At 36.6% G+C, this 17,613-nt stretch overlaps 1 protein-coding gene across 9 annotated transcripts in view; it reads right to left on the bottom strand.

The window, feature by feature from the left end:
* LOC126284265 (RIMS-binding protein 2-like) overlaps positions 1 to 17,613 on the bottom strand; it is a 1,431,128-nt gene that overhangs the window by 189,675 nt on the left and 1,223,840 nt on the right. For all 9 annotated transcript variants that reach the window (XM_049983077.1, XM_049983076.1, XM_049983073.1 and 6 more), the window contains exons 22-23: positions 16,838 to 16,942; positions 14,305 to 14,466 (exon numbers count right to left, since the gene is read on the bottom strand). In XM_049983077.1, the coding sequence (XP_049839034.1) occupies positions 14,305 to 14,466; positions 16,838 to 16,942 (267 nt within the window). The remainder of the gene's footprint in view (positions 1 to 14,304; positions 14,467 to 16,837; positions 16,943 to 17,613) is intronic.

Genomic DNA, 17,613 nt, shown 5'->3' on the forward strand with positions numbered 1-17,613 from the left:
AGCACACTTCTGTTCAATGAATATTTTGTGCCTATGTGTGGAATTGTCCCAGAAAATTATTCCATATAATATCAATGACTGGAAATAAGCAATGTAAGCTATTTTTTTTTACTGCTTTCATCATCAAACTTAACAATTACATAGAGAGAAGATGTCGATGATCTCAATGGTTTGAGATCTCTGATGTGATTTCAAATCCAAGTTCTGATCATTATGTACACCCAAGAATTTTGACTATCAACTTTACATATCCCTTCTCCACCAAGCTTTGTTGTTATGGTTGATGTTATACATCTTGCCTTATATAGAACTGAATGGAATCTTTTTTTTCCAAATTAAGCCTCAAGCATTTACTGAAAACCAGTCAATAATACCTTTGAATGTGACATTTATGGTTCCTTCTGTTGTTGCAGATCTGTTGGGCTTGATTATGATATTTGGGTGAACAGCAAAGACCACTACTGTGCTTTATGAGCTTAAGATGGAAGATCATTTATATACAGCAAGAACAAGAGTGATCCCCGAACTGAGGTCTGTGGAATACCAGAAGTAAGCTGCATCCTCCCCCCACCCCCCCAAAAAACATCATCATCATCATCATCATCATCATCATCATCATCATGGGAGCTGCATGAGGTTCCTAAAATAACCATTTGATTCTCATCAGCTAAATATAAAGTGAATGACTTTCTCATTGTCCCTTCAAATTCACTAAATTTAAGTTTATCCAAAACAATGTTGTGATTTGCTCAGCCTAATGCCTTAGACAGGTCAGGGGGAAACAAAAGAAAAATGGTTGGTGACATTTTTACATTGAGATGTTTTAACACTTTAACACTTTGTAAGTGTAATAACAGATGACATGTTATGGTATATTCAATGAAAAGGCCCTTCTGGAATCTAAATTATGACTGATGTAGAATCTTACTATCATAGATATCCTCAAGCACTCCTAAATATGTTGTCATTTCAAAAGACTTTGAGAAGGAAGTTAAGAGTGAAATACACTGATATTTATTAATATCTGTTCTACTACCTTCTTTAGAGATGGTCTAACAATGCTATCCTTTCGTCTGTGTGGACATAAGCCACGTAAAAGTGATACAGTAAATACAAGGTTTAGTACAGTGGCTATAACAGAAGAACATACTTTTAGTTTTTAACTGGAAATGTTAGGAGTCGTCTGATAATGTTTTTCTTTAAAGACACTTAAATTATTTTCATGACTTTTCATTTCAGCAATCACCAAGTTCTGATACTATATTGCAGAGCAATCATTGTTCTGACTGATCATCATCCTTTATGTTACCTGACGAGCATGAAGGATTCATCTGGTTGGTTGGCAAGATAGATAGATTAGATTTAGTTTTCACAGACCCAAAAAATGAGATGATGCTCGTGGGTGTCGAACATGTCAGGAATACACTGTCACAGTAACACACAAAAATGATGCATGCACAAGGTTGCCAAGTGCTTTTTGCAAAATCCACTGGAGGTACTAATAAGCATTGCAACTGAACAAAGGGAAGAGCCAGGATTACTGAAGCACATGGGGCCAGAGAGAAGGAAGAAGATTTTGAAAGGGATTTCAAGTTAGTAGATGGAACATTATGTAAAAGGAATTATGATCCAATGAGATGGAAATCGTTACTTGTCATCCCAGTTCACTGACTGTTAATCATTCTGAACAAATCCCATGATACTCTGACATCAAGTTATCTGAGATTTGCAAAGACCCCTGATAGAAACAACATATGCCTGTATTATCTCCATGACATGTGGTATCAATTCCTCTTTCAATTACTCAATTTTACTGGATTGGAATTAGCATTCTGAATAGGTTTCCCAAATCAACAGACTGAATAAGTGGATAACAGTGTGCATTGATGACCTCACTTGCTACGCTGCCCTATACTAACTGCTGAAGCTTCAGAAATCAATCTCTTTATTCATCTGTTAACAATATACATTGTATAGATGTACTGAATTGCAATATAATTCCTTATATCTAATTTGTTTCAGAAACTTGGATAATAAATACAAATATTTTATGTCAGTGTATATAAATAGTATTACTTTTCCATATTACCAGATTTATTGTAGAAGACAAAATTCTGAATCATTAATAACCACTGTAATGATCTATGATTATAGAAAACCTTTTCACTTAAGACTGATGTCAGGAGTAACTTCATGACACAACATTGTACACAGAATGACAATAGAAGAGATACTCTCAGTGTATGTTCACACTGAATATAGAGACTGGAATACAGTACAGCCTCTTGTGACATTTGCATAAGTATAACAACAGCAGTTGGGTTCATTACATCCATCAAGTTTGTCAGGCTATCAGAAAAATTATTAAAGTGGTATTTTGACCCATATTGAATCCTATGCCACTTATCAAATGTCAGCTATGAAGTCAAAGACAATCCTTCATTGTGAAGACAAAAATGCAAAAATATTGCCCACACTCTTCACATGAAGCCCTATCAAGTTCCTGAGGTTCAGGATAATGGTAGTACCTTTGATATAAGGAATAAGAAGACGTGCTTAATGAACACAACACCTTGATGAAAGTAACTCTAAACATTGTAATGACCATATAGACAACATGATCAGAATGCAAGGATCTGTCTGTGCCAGAGTATGAAAGACCATTAACTAGATTCAGATTGCCTCAAGATGACTGGGTGTTTGTGTTGTCCTCATTATTTCATCATCATTCATGAAAGTGGGCAGATTGGACTGCGCAAAGGTTGGGAATTTGTATGGGCACTGATGACTGCACAGTTGAGCGCCCCACAAACCAAACATCATCATCAACATCATCATCATCATCATCATCATCATCATCTAGATCCAGTTCCTGGAAGCTATACTGAATGGTGAAACAGCGGGTCGCTGTTTTTTGAGGAGGAGGATCAATAACACATACTTAGTGATGCACTTATAGGAATTAGCTAGTGTGTGGGCTACCTATTCATTCCCACTTGATGTAATTACTTATCATTTAATCTTTGCAATTTATAAAAGCCATAGGACTTAATGTAGACTGATTCTTACAAAGAAGAAGACACCAACCAGCCACTATTAATAATGCTATTTTTTTAAGTAAACAGTACTGTAACTGGTTTCGAACTGATAAGTTCATCATCAGATGGCTGTTCACAAGATTCATTTTACATAATCATCAGTTTTTGATTTTTATTCTCCCACTGTAGTGAAATATTCTTGGTGTGCTGGTGCCATAGAAAATTCTGCGAAATTTTGTTGCACACACACACACCAAAAGTATTTGCCACATTTGAAGTTGAAACATGTATCAACTTCACATGTGGCAAATACTTTTTGGTGTGTGTGTGTGTGTGTGTGTGTGTGTGTAGGAATATTTCTCTACAGTGGGAGAATAAAAATCGAAAACTGATGATTATGTAAAGTGCATCTTGTGAAGAGCCATCTGATGATGAACTTGTCAGTTTGAAACCAATTACAGTGCTATTTACTTAAATAAATAACATTATTAATAGTGGCTGATTGCTGGCTTCTTCTTTGTAAGAATCAATCTACATTAATTGTACACATCCACAGTCTCATCATGTCAGTTTTAGAAAAAATAGCCCTAGAAATTATTTATGGAATACTGTAATTAGCAAGAACATTCTGTGCATGTACTCTCTGCTGAGGGAGCTGTTCAGCTTCATCTGCATTTTTGAGTGTGCACAATAAATATGCTTCCAGCTTGAGATGTTACTTTTTGTTGATGACTCTGCTCTCATAATTTCTACTCAATGTTTATTGTCACATGACAATATGCATTGGCACATACCTGTAAAAATCCCCAGGTCCTTAAAGATGCTTCTTTCCACAAGATGTTCAATTATCAATTTAACATGATATTCTAACTCCATGCTTCTGCAGCAAAAACTTTGCTGTATTGACCCCTATGATTATGCCATAGGACAGTACAGAGTGAAAGTGTGTGAGCAATGTTGTTTCCAGATCAGTAAAATGAGAGAGCTTTACAAGTGTAAAGCTAGCTTCTTGCTTATTTTACTTGTTTGAATTATATTTAGATCCTGCTGTCTTGTGGTTTTACGACAGGTTGTACACCACAATTTGTCTTCCTGATCTGGACCCTATCCACATACCTCCAGAACCTCAAAATCTCCTTGTCCACTCACTTCACCTGATCCAGTCAGCCCAACGAGTCACCTTTCTCAATGTTGACATCCACCTCAAGCATGGCTACATCACTAACTTCTTCCAGATCAAACCTACCAACCACCAAGAATACCTTCATTTCAACAGCTACCAGCCATTCCATACCAAGAAGACCCTTCCATAGAGCCTAGCCACACATGGTTGTCACATCTGTAGTGATGAGCAGTCCCTCCCCAATATGCCAAGGGTAATGGTGAGGCCTTCACAAATTACCTTCCAGACCTTATACAGAAACAGATTTTCCATGCAGTGCCTCTCCAGTCACCTGCCACCTCCTACATACCCTCTGTCTGGCCACAAAGGAGGGTCCCTCTTGTTTCTCAGTATCACCCAGGACTGGAACAACTGAATCACAGTCTCTACCAGGTTTTTGAATACCTTTTGTCATGCCCTAAAATGAGGAGCTTCCTACCCACTATTCTTCCTGCCCCCCACCCCACGGTGATATTCCACCATATGAAAACAGAGCTGAGTTCTTACTAAAAGGTTATTATTAGATAGGTGGTTCAATATTGTGTTGTCAGCTACTTTACAAAAAGAAATTTGGAACATGGCAAGGAGAAATATGGGTCTTTAAGCAAATGTCACTTCCATTTCTTCACTTTTTAAATTGGTGTTACTATGACACCTTTCAGTCTTTCAGGCACTACAATTTGACTCAGTGACTAGATGGAAAAATAATTCAGCAAGATTTTAGTATTTTGGTCTGACAGCTAGAAAAGTTACAGCTTTCCAGTGACCTAATGATTTTTATAGTCTCTGATTTGAAAAATATAATTTACATAATTCATTCATTTTATATCTGACAATGCTCCAACTTGCTTTTGTACTTGGATTTTGAATTTTTTGAACATAATGCATGATTTTATTTATTTACTTATTTTCTAGCAACATGAATGATTTTTCAGTGTTGGTTGTTGTGCCAATTTAACATACAAACAGCAATACCAGGAGCAAATCTGGAGAGAAAACCCAATCCAACGCAATGACCTGTTTTCACTACCATGCAACAGAGTATAAATTGATCTGTGTGTGAAAACATTCTGATATCTCTGGTCTTCCATCCACATTTTCAAATTTTCTAAATACCTGTAATGTCTCTAATAAAAATTACAATCACTTATCCAATACACTCTGTTAATCACGTCTGTCTAGTAAGTTCTGACAATTATTCTAACTTCACATACAAAGAAGTGAATCATGAGTTTTCTAATGAAATGATAAATGTTTTCTTTGCTTTGTAACTTCTTTCTGTTTTTTCCCCTTACTTTCCAATCTTACTTATAATCAGTGCTGGGTCAGAAGAAATTAAATACACTTCTGCCCAGAAGGTAAGATATCTTCTACATTTACGAAAAAATGTAACATATGGCGATGATGTATTCACTCCAAGACTGGAGTCATTAGTTTTGATGTGGTCCACCATGAATTACTCTCCTGCCCTAATTTTTCATCTCAGAGTAGCACTTGCATCTACTTGCTGGATGTATTCCAATCTCGGTCTTCCCCTACAGTTTTTACCCTTCACAGCTCACTGTGGTACCATGGAGATTATTCCCTGATGTCCTGACATGTTACCTATCATCTTGTACCTCTTTCTTGTCAGTGGTTTCCAAATGTTCCTGTCTTTGCTGATTCTGCAAAGAACCTCCTTGCACCTTATCTTATCAGTCCACCTAATTTTTAGTATTCTTCTGTAGCATCACATCTCACATAGTTTGATGCTCTTCTGTTTCTGTTTTCACACTGTCCATGGTTTGATACCATACTACGCAGTGCTCCAAATACAGGTTATCAGAAATTTATTCCTCCGATTAAGGTCTATCTTTGATGCCAGTAGACTTCTCTTAGCCAGGAATGCCTTCTTTACCTGTGCTAGTCTGCTTTTCATGTCATCCTTGCTTTGTCTGCCATGTCTGATTTTGCTTCCAAGGTGGCAGAATTCCTCAACTTCATCTACCTCATGATTATCAATTTTGATGTTAAGTTTCTTGCTATTTTCATTTCTGCTGTTTGTCATTACTTTTTTCTTTTCTGATTTACACTCTATTCATATTCTGTACTCATTTAAACTTTTCATTTCATTCAACAGATCCTGAAATTCTTCTTCACTCTTACTGAGGACAGCAATGTCATCAGTGAATCTTATCATTGATATTCTTTCACCCTAAATTTCAATACAACTCTTGAACCTTTCTTTATTTCCACTATTTATTCTGCAATGTATAGGCTGAACAGTAAAGGGGAAAGACTGCATCCCTGTCTAACATCATTTTTAAATACAAGCAATTCATTCTTGGTCTTCCAATCTCATTATTCCCTCCTTGTTCTTGTACATATTGTGATAATCTATCTTTCCATATATATAGCAGCTTACCCTTATTTTTCTCATAATTTTGAACATCTTTGAACTTCTCACTGTACTGAGTATACCGCAATTCAGTTAGGCTTGCAGTAATCCCTTCATTTCTGGACAAGTCCCTTCTGGATGTCAGCAATGGGCTGTAGTCACATTTTTAGGTGTGACCTGAAAGCAGCTCTGCCTGGTATAAACTAGCAACAGAAAATTGTAAATTTGAATTGGTTCCAAACCTCAAGAATGAAATTTGATGACATGTTCCCAATAATCCTCCATGAAGAATCATGTTGGCAAAAAACAAGGAGGGTAAAAACCTATCAAAGGGAAGATGTGGTATACCACTAGGCTTGATAAATTAAAATACACTGTCATTATGTTCAGGGACGAGGTGTAGATAGATTTATGTCTTCCAATTAAAGACCTCCTTCCCTGTAACTAATTAAGAGCCAAGACGACAGAGGAGGACACAAAAAAGAAAAGAGGACAGTGGAGGAGACAAAAAATAAATACAATGACAGGTTCATTGAAAAGAAACTTAACCCATGTAAAGCAGCTTGGACTTTGGTAAATGAAAACAAAAAGAAGCCTCCCTCCATCTTAAATTCCTGTAGTCCTGATGTTTTCAGTCATTACTTTGTTAGGATAATGAAACAGATACTAAGTTACTTTGCAGACAATGACCTCTTCCAGGACACGCAGCATAGTTTTTGCAAAGGAAAATAAATGGTTATATCAGCACTGGACTTACATTATGAGGGGTGTTCAGTAAGTAGCACAACACATTTTTTTCTGAAACAATTCTTTTGGCTACAAAACCCTCCTCCTTAACATAATCTCTGTGAAATGCAACAACTTGATGTCACTTATTGAAAGGACTTATATGCCTACATAATGCTAGTGGTTGACATTAGAACCAATGTTTTGCTGCATCAATAAGCGCCACATCATCAATGTATTGCTTTCCACAGAGTGCATCCTTAATTGGGCCAAACAGATGCAAGGCATGAGATACTGGCTGTGGGGCAGATGAGGAAGAACAGTCAGATGAAGTCTTGTGAGCTCCTCTAGTAACACTGAAGTCCTACTGAGTAACGATATGTTTGTATTCTGTCAGTTACCTTGAGTGACAGTATTCATATGTTCCAACACTGGAGGGAGCACAGCTGTGGGTGGACAGCCAGTGTGCAGAAGACTGGAGTAGTTTACATGACCTCACTGTGATGATGACAGACGCCTTGCCCAATAACTCACAGTACTTTTGCTCACTGCCACGTCTTTGTAGCACCTATGAATATCTGTGATGCTCTGGTTTTCCACAAAAATAAACTCAATGATAGCTCTCTGCTCACAACACACCTCTGTTACAGATGCCATTTTTAAGGTTATACATAGCGCCACCAACTATTGGAACTTCGTGAAACTATAGGGGCGAAAGTGGGACTATTCCATGATGTCCCACAGTAAATTTCACATTTTTTCAACTGAATTGCATTGTATTACTTACTGAAAACCCCTCACACAATAATAAAAGGGTTTAAGGACAGAGAAAGTGTGGCAATGACACTCTATGATCTCAGTAAGACATTTGACTGCATCTAGCAGAAGATACTGCTTAAAAAGCTAGTCTCATGTTACTGGAAGTGTTGCTCTGGCAACCCTTCAATATTATCTTGAAAACTGAAGGAAAGTAGTATCAGTCCTTGGAGCAATCACCCAAGAACAAAAATTGGAGTAAGGCTTACCCCAGATATCTGCTACAGGACGTCTTCTGTTCGTTATTTACATCTATGATATAGATTGTAACAATGATATGTTGCAGTTTGCTGATGAAAATACCTATTTTACCAAAGAAAAAGCTGCTGTACAGGCTCTGCTAACAACTTATGTGCTGTTTGAAAACTTCAAGGAGAGGTTTATCTCTCTACATAAAAGGCAATGTCCTGATCGACTGTCTGACTAACCGACTCAGCATCACCCAGCCCAAACCACTATGTGTAGAAACATGAAATGTAGTTGTCATTTAAGAAGAGACTTCTTGAAATTACAGCCATAAGAGGGTGAAAAGGGGATGAAGGATTAATTTTTTGAAAAATTTCACTTTTAAGGGAATTTTCCAGCTAGACCTATGAAAATTTCTCGGTCAGAAATAAAGAAATACATGATTCAGCATTTCTGGAAATTTAGCTCTATGTGGGTGAAATAGTGGGTGAGAGCTTTTTTTGAAAATATATTGTTATTAAAAACCTACTAAAGCATATTAAAGTTACATCTACAAAGACAGCTATTTGACTTCTTGGTTACAAATAAAAAAAATATGTGTTTTGATGTTTTTGGAAATTGAACCTCTAAGGTGGTGAAACAGGGGATGAGATTTTTTAATGAAAATATTTTATTATGAAACCATTTTTAAAACAAAATCTCTGAAAATTTAAATTTGGCTTCTCAGTTAGACATAAAAAAGGAAGTGCTTCACTGTTTTTGGAAATTTAGCCCCTATGAGGGTGAAACAGGGGAGTTTTTATGGACTGTTTTTGGAAATTAAACACCCAAGAAGGAAAAATAGAGGGGGAATAGTTTTATGAAAATATTTCATTGAGAAAGCATTTTTCAACCCAAAAAATCTTTGAAAATTGTTGTTTGGCTTCTTGATTAGAAATTAAAAAAATACGTTTTTCACTGTGTTTGGAAATTCATTCCCTAAGGGGGCATAATAGGGTCAGATTGATTCACTGACTCATCATTGCCCAGTCCAAACTGTTAAGGATAGAAACTCGATGTTTGGAGAGGATGTGGATCTTATACTGTGGGCATTGTTTATGAAGGGACTGTCCAAAATTCTATTCCTAAAGGGGTGAAATAGAGGACGAAAGGCGTTTTGAAAGTGTGTCACTATTAACAGAATTTTGAAGTAGAACTACGAAAACTGGTTTAAGTTTCAAAGTTAGAAAATAAAAAATATGTTTCAGCAGTTTTGGAAATTTAACCACTAACGGGATAAAACATGGGTGAAATTTTTTTGAAAATAGATAACTGCTAAAGAGCTACTAAAGGAATTTTAAGGTTACAGGTTGACAATTGCTAATTGACTTCTCAGTTAGAAACCTCCACTAATTTCAAGTTGCCACCCCTCGTACATCACCTGTCACTCAACAACATCTTTGCCTCTGTACTTCCGCCTCGACTTACATCTCTGCCCAAACTCTTTCCCTTTACATATGTCTGCTTGTGTCTGTATATGTGCGACTATGGGTTGCAAAAGCTTGAAATTTGTGTGTGTGTTTGTGTGTTTTTATTGTGTCTATCTACCAGCCCTTTCTAGTTTGGTAAGTCACAGCATCTTTTAAAAACAGAGATGATGTAACTTACCAAATGAAAGCATTGGTATGTTGATAGGCACACAAACAAACACAAACACACACACAAAATTCAAGCTTTTGCAACCCATGGTTACTGCATCAGGAAAGATGGAAGGAGAGAGAAAGATGAAAGGATGTGGGTTTTACGGGAGAGGGTAAGGAGCCATTCCAATCCCGGAAGCGAAAAGACTTACCTTAGGGGGGGAAAAAAGGACAGGTATACACTCGTACACACACACACACACACACACACACACACACACACACACACACACACACACACACATATCCATCTGCACATATACAGACACAAGCAGACATCATATATATAAGTGTTGCTGTAAATTAAACCTGTAAGGGAGTGCAATAGGGGATGAAAATTTTTAAGAAAGTATATTTTGTTACATTAAAAAAATTTATATCTAAATTTATGAAAATTGTCATTTCATTTCTTCATTAGATATGAAGAAATATTTGCTAGGGAATAAAAGTTGCAACGGAAATATCTCCACAAGAATGCAACTGGCATTATTAACAAACATTTTGGACTCCAGCTACCAGAACTGCTTTTTGGTTAGAAGTACACTCAAAAAAGACCATTCTGTTGTGACTCACTGATCTTTCAAAGTGCTGCCACGTAGTTAATGCACATCCTCTACATGCGGCGCTGTCTGCAAGCCATGCAGCAGCAGCACTACCTAAGCAGCCAGCCAGCCAGCGGCCGCTAGACTCGGACTCAGTTATGATTTGACTGTTAAAGTGACACACATCTTACTCTGCTTACTTGATCTGCGACTTTCATGTATTGCGCCATTCTTGAAATATATTTGTTCAACTTGATGTCATAACACATTCTCATCTAGACTTAATTACCCTGAAAAGCTTAGAAGGCATTGAAATTTGTGAACAACGTATAAATTTGGTTAAATAAAAACAAAAGTAAACCTCTGCAGGCCATACTTTATATGCAACTGAAGTAGTTGACACTAAGCTAGTCAAAAATAAAATGAAAATGAATGAAGAAGAAGCACATCTGTTATGCAGCATCAGTAATGCTGTATGCCAGTATAATTTGGAGGCTGTCAAACTTCTGGACTTCATAATTGACAGCAAACTATCAATCAGTGAGCACAGAGTGTATGTGTGCTCCAAGCTTTCCCATGAAATGTACTATCTTCGGAGTCGAAAGGTTGTATTAACTGACCAGTACCTTATAACAATGTATTACGCAGTATTTTGTAGCCACATCAATTGTGGGCTGTTGTATGGGGACACTCTTCAGGTTGCATGGAAAAGTTAATGGTATAAAGAAAGCTGTCAGGATCATCACACTAACCAAAAGACTGGAACACTAGAAGCCTATATTCACCTGTTTACAAATAATGACCATTTCCAGCCAGTATCTGTTTTTTTATACCACATCAGTGTAAAAGAATACCAAGGGGCATTCGAAATGTGACAAGAAATACATAATTATGACTGCCACGACAAGAGGAACATTGAAGCACCAAGCTGTTGACAGTCTGGAGCACAAGCTACTTTTCCAATGCTTGTTCTAAACATGATTAACACACAGGCTCAAGAAGTGCAATGTCTACTGCCAGCATTATTCAAAAGGAAAATTGCACACACTTGAAACAGCACTCATTTTGCTCATTGAAGGATTTTCAACAGTGACAAAAGTGATTGGGCAAAATAATACTGTGTTCATCCATATTGTGTACAATTTTCTTTATATGTTATGTGAAAAATTGTAAACAACTCATATGTATATGTAATTTTGACACAGTCTGTCCACTCATGACATAGTAATTTCATTTGATGGAGACCAGTTCTGTATGGACTGCTAAAAAAGGCACATGTATCTTTGTAGGCTGCAATACCAGTACCCTAGGAAGGAAATTGTCTCAACAAGATGACATTCCCAGATGATATGAGAAGATCCTCAATAATAATGGAAGGTTGTAACATGTTCTAGGATACAACAGATGAAAAGATAGTGGGGACTGCTTTCCAAGCTGAATTGTGACTCATCTATGGACAGGACAATACTTCACAGTTCCAACATCCACTCAGATTTGAAGGCTCTCCTCCTTGATGGGATGTACAAAAACCATAAATGAATGACATCACATCACTAAGCTATGTGGTGTCATTGTGTTTGGTGAATGCATCGTGTAGGCCACTTGCATACAAAGCAACTTTTCAAAGCCAACAATACATATTCCAGTAGGAAATGTGTGAGACAGAGATAGTCACCACAATGACAGTCACAAGGTATCCATTCACAACAAAACCAGAATTTCTTGCATGTGCTTGTACACTTATGGCAAGTTTATTACTCTAGTACTGGGCTATTGTAAATGGTCAGCCTTGCCCATACAATTGTTAAATGTTTTCTTATTTCTGGGATCTTCTCTGCAGTTGTGGATAACATTCAACTGCAGGCCAAACTTGTATTGACTGTGGCAGACTTCAAATGTACTAATGATCTGGTGACATGCAAACTCATTCAGATGTATTCACTATGGCATCATATTTATTCATGACTATAACACCGTGTAGCATATATATCCATTATCTATCGGCAGTCATATTCCAGACACACACTAAGTACTTTCATAATATTGTCCTATGTGTATTATGTGCCTGTGTTTTCTCTTTATTTTGTTGCACGATTGCTATGATATCATGTCTATTATTTGTAGCTCTGGAAGACAGTTCAACTTATGGATATTAAAAACCATAAAAATATTACAGAAAGCAAAAAAGTCAAAATATTTAAGGGAAATTTTGAGTCTGGCCTCAGAGACTTTCTTGGTGGCATCCATGTATAAGATTTTCTCAATGCCCAAGCTACAAAATATCTGAATTCAAAATCAAGGATAGAGAGATGCTCACCATCACCTTCATCAGGAACCAATTGAAAGTGTGATTATCACACATGATGTGCTCTGAACACCAGGAAAATTTGGCACACAAACTTCATTTTTGTTGTTCAGAAGTAGGAGAGGTCAAGAAGCAACCTAGGAACTATCTATTGTTGAAATCTATTTATTATTAAAATAGTACTAAAATACCAATCCCAAAGTGAAACAGATTTATCAACATCAGTACCAATAATGCCAATGACTCAAGTTCAGCATTAGTTGAGCAGAATAGTTTCTGCTTGTGATGATAAACAAGAGTAGTATTTTTTGAAAACTATAAAACTGAAAAATTTGTTTCTGAGGTTTAACCAACAGCTTGAAAAAGCTATAGTTATGTCACTAATAGATGTTTTTGTATCTATTTGATATGCAGACTGCACATGTTTATTGTGCTATTTATCTAACTATATTGTGAGACTTCCATTATTTTTGCAATACTGATTATTTGTGTATTCATTAAATTAATAAATTGTTCCAATTACAAAAGAAGCAAATACGTAATCCTGGGTGAATAATTTGTTTGTAAACAGAGAAGGAAAATATACATGTAGAGACTTTGAAACAGACAAACACATCCAGATGATACCTAGCTCAAGGTTTGTTACTCGGTTCAATAGATGGACATTTGATATAAGCATATCATCTCAATAAAATTTGCTCCAAAATATGCCACACCAAAGTTTTAATAAGGAAATTGCTGGAGGGAGTAAATACTGGTACATCTTTGACATTACATTACGATCTAATCTAGCCACACTTACTGCACTGTGACATGGGGAAATACACGATATACACTTATAAAGAGAATAGTGAAGCCACAGAAGAAGTTATACAAACAATTAAAAATGTGGCTCAAAGATATCCCTGCACAGATAAACAATGGAGTGCCCAGGATGGAATAACAACATTATTACAAGAAGCATATAGAGGTGTGACTGAGGGACAGGGAGATGAGTTGTGCTCATGTGAGTATTTAGAAACCACTTATTAGAGAGACACAGCTACAATACTGATACATTAAATTAAGTATATGTGGAGGTAACATGTAAACTGTTTAAATTTCTAGTACCGAAATGTTTCCGCTGCATACTTTTCCATCTTTTTTACTTACCTTTAAATACTTAGCAGACCTCTGAAACAAGGCTTGCAAGGAATTAAGTGAATGGAGTAATGCAGTGTGAGTAATGTGTGAACATGTGGTATAATTGAAGTAGTAGACAAATCTCTCTCTCCTTCTCTCTCTCTGTGAGTGTGTGTTTTGTTTTGACACAAAATTAGGAAAAAAACTGTGTTATAATTTTATAATTTTGTTCATATCATGCTTCTTGTTTCTCCACAATTCTACATGTCTAATATAATTTTGTAAAATGTCAAATTGGTACAGGTACCTCATCCTCCTCCTCCTCCTCCTCCTACTACTACTACTACTCACCTCGGCATCAACATTTGGTGACAGTTCCTGAGGATCATAATCATAAAGTGCAATCATCTTTTTGACTGGCATGTTGGCATATATATCTCCCCATCGATCACGAGAATGAGGAGGTCCATGTGAAGGATGAGGATGTTGTCCCCTTACAGGTTCTATACTATTCTGTAAGACAGAAATGGCAGCAACACTAATCAGAGAACAAGCAAAATCATTAATGAGCTTGCCATGTATCTTTTGTATCTAGGGCAATTTTGCTGTCACTAGATTGATGAAGACATCAAAATTTGGTTGTTACATTTAAACAATGAAAAATCCAGGATGGAATAATGACAATATTATGAAAAGGAAAGATTGCTATCTCCATATACAGGATGTGCTGAGTCACAGACAGACATAACAAAAAGACTGTCATACATGTTGCGCTTTTGACCAAAAGGCTTTTTTCTAAAGTAGACATTCACACAAGCACAGCTCACACACATATGACCACTGTCTCTGATCTTTTGGTCGAAAGCTCAATGTATGACAATCTTTTTGTTATGTCTGCCGGCAACTCAACATCTCATCTATATAGTGGGTAGCAATCTTTCCTTTTCATAATACTGTCATTATTACATTTAATAACACAACATTCATTTTTGACAATTACTATGAAACCCAACACTAAGAATGGGATCCAATAAATTTATGAAGTATTATCAATAGATAATTTGACATATTGTGATTTGTTGGTCACACAACTTAGTTTATTTTCTATTTAGAGAGACTACACTGTACCAGCACGCAATTTATTCAGACCTCAGAGATACATGACATTCATGTTGAGTAGCACTGTTAGCTATCCCAATGGTTGACAAGTAGCATCCGACAGTATACATTATCACTGTGCTATTACAATAACAGAAATATAAGGATAGATACAATAAACGACCTGTACTTATCTACAACTATAAATTTTCTATGCATTTACACACACACACACACACACACACACACACACACACACACACACACACACACACAATTAGGCATTCCCCGAGGTTCCAAATTAGGGCCGCTATTATTTTTGTATTATATCAGCAATATGCCATCTCAAGATTAGTCTGATACTATCCTCTGTGTAGATGATTCAACATCAATAGTCTGCTGTAAAACAAAGATTTAATTGAAATTACTGAGCAGGCACTTGGGGAAGTATATGCACAGGCCAAAAATTATAATTTGATACTTAACTTTGGAAAAAAAAGAAATTGTTCATTTCACCACAAAACAATCTCCACAATATATAAGTGGAGTAAATTATATGGATACAAAGTTGGACACAGCAAGATGTGTCAAATTCCTGGGTGTACTGGTAACTAAAAAGATGTTATAGTGTAATAATGTCGATACCATACTGATCATGAGTTGATTGAACTGTCTCATTTATGTCATGAACAACTTACATAACATCACTGATTCTGTTGTAAAAACTGTATATAATTCATATTTTGTTTCAGTCAATACATATAGTATAATTTTCTGGGGGTCTGAGAAATCTAATCTATTCAAAGCTTTTAGAGGATGGAAAAGAGTTGCCTAAGACCTCAAAAGTATTGAAGTGGAAGAAGTGTTCACAGCTCTTAATGTATGCATTTTACAGCCCATGTTTACTGGATTTTCTGCTTCAAATGTTCATTTCTGTCATGCCATGAATAATGACCATTCCTCCTGACACTCATTTTCACAAAGAAAAATCCACAACTTTACAAGGGTAACTGCTTTTTTCATCAAGATGAGACAAGACACAGAACAAGTTACATGTTATATAGCCACAGTCTAAAAGTACATAAAAAAACTCCATATTAAATTGGCATGAGATTTATAAATAAAATCTGGAATGAGAAGTGTGAACTAAATCTAAAAAATTCTGAAGGAGACTTGGAAAATTATCTGAAAACCAAATGTTTCTATGGTGTAGAAGATTTCTTCAATGATAACCATGTAAAATAGTATATGTCAGAGAAGTAACAACATATGAAGTATAACCATAAGTTTTTAAGGGAAAATAATGTAAAATATTAAGTGTCTGAAGGAATACCAATTTATGTATTACACTTGTAAACTTAATTTTATCAGTCTATTTATGCTGTTAGAATTTACAAGTCACCCATTCTGCAATCGTTGGTTGTATGAGACATGTTATGTTCATTTAATATCCTTCCTTCCACCCCTCCCTCCCCCCCCCCCCCCTCTCTCTATCCCCACAAAGTGGCCATGTGGTTTGAGGTGCCTTGTCATGAACTGCGCAGCCCCTCCCGCAGGAGGTTCGAGTCCTCCCTCGAGCATGGATGTGTGTGTTGTTCTTAGCATAAGTAAGTTTAAGTAGTGTGTAAGTCTAGGGGCTGAGGACTTCTACAGCTGGCCCCTTAGGGGTTACACACACACACACACACACACACACACACACACACACACACACACACACACACAATGTAGTACATATAAGAAGGATAACAAATTTCTTTCCAATCCAAGAAGGAATTACACTCACTTTTGGCATATCCTGCACCTCCACAACCATGTTATGCGGCACGTATCCCCTTCTACCTCTGCATTCACCCCAGTAGAAACCATCAGCATCCTTTTCACCATAGACCTATAACAAAATTAAAACAGTTTTTAATATTAATTATTCCCAACATGTCAATCAGTTTCCTATAACTGCTTAATAAAAGGGTGATGGCTACATCCTCCTAGCAGTCAAGCACAGACTGACCACTTATAAAATTTACTGCACATATGTGCTGGATGGTCTGCAACTTGGGCTGATTAATTTACTGTACGACATTGTGTTGAAGGATTCCTGCAATTATAAAAATGTTATTGACTTCTTTATGTAACTGAGAAAAAGAACAATGGATTACCAAAGGAATTGTGGCGATTTTCTGCTAACACAGTTTGTTTCATCACAACACAGGACAAACGTGACCTGCATTCATTTTCTTTACTGCTACATCAGAAGTGCAAGAAGATTTTGGCAAGTTTGTGACAGTATTCAACCAGTCAACTGCTAATTGGGAACCAGTATTCCTCTTAGGAGATACTGCATATGTGCTTGGTATCTGTGGTGTTGACTACTTCATCATTGTTGAAATCAGGCTACTTGCTCGCCGAGTTCCTTACACTTGAGCTGTTACCTGGTGATGGGTTACAAAAGTGGCCTGCCATTTCCTGTGCTGAATATTTTCTGGAGTGCAAAACAGAGATATAATATGAAGGAAATAGTCTTACATTGTGCACGGAAATTGTAAACTGTTGCACGTTCTG

Source organism: Schistocerca gregaria, chromosome 8, assembly GCF_023897955.1.
Source record: "Schistocerca gregaria isolate iqSchGreg1 chromosome 8, iqSchGreg1.2, whole genome shotgun sequence".
Classification (NCBI taxonomy): Eukaryota; Metazoa; Arthropoda; class Insecta; order Orthoptera; family Acrididae; genus Schistocerca; species Schistocerca gregaria.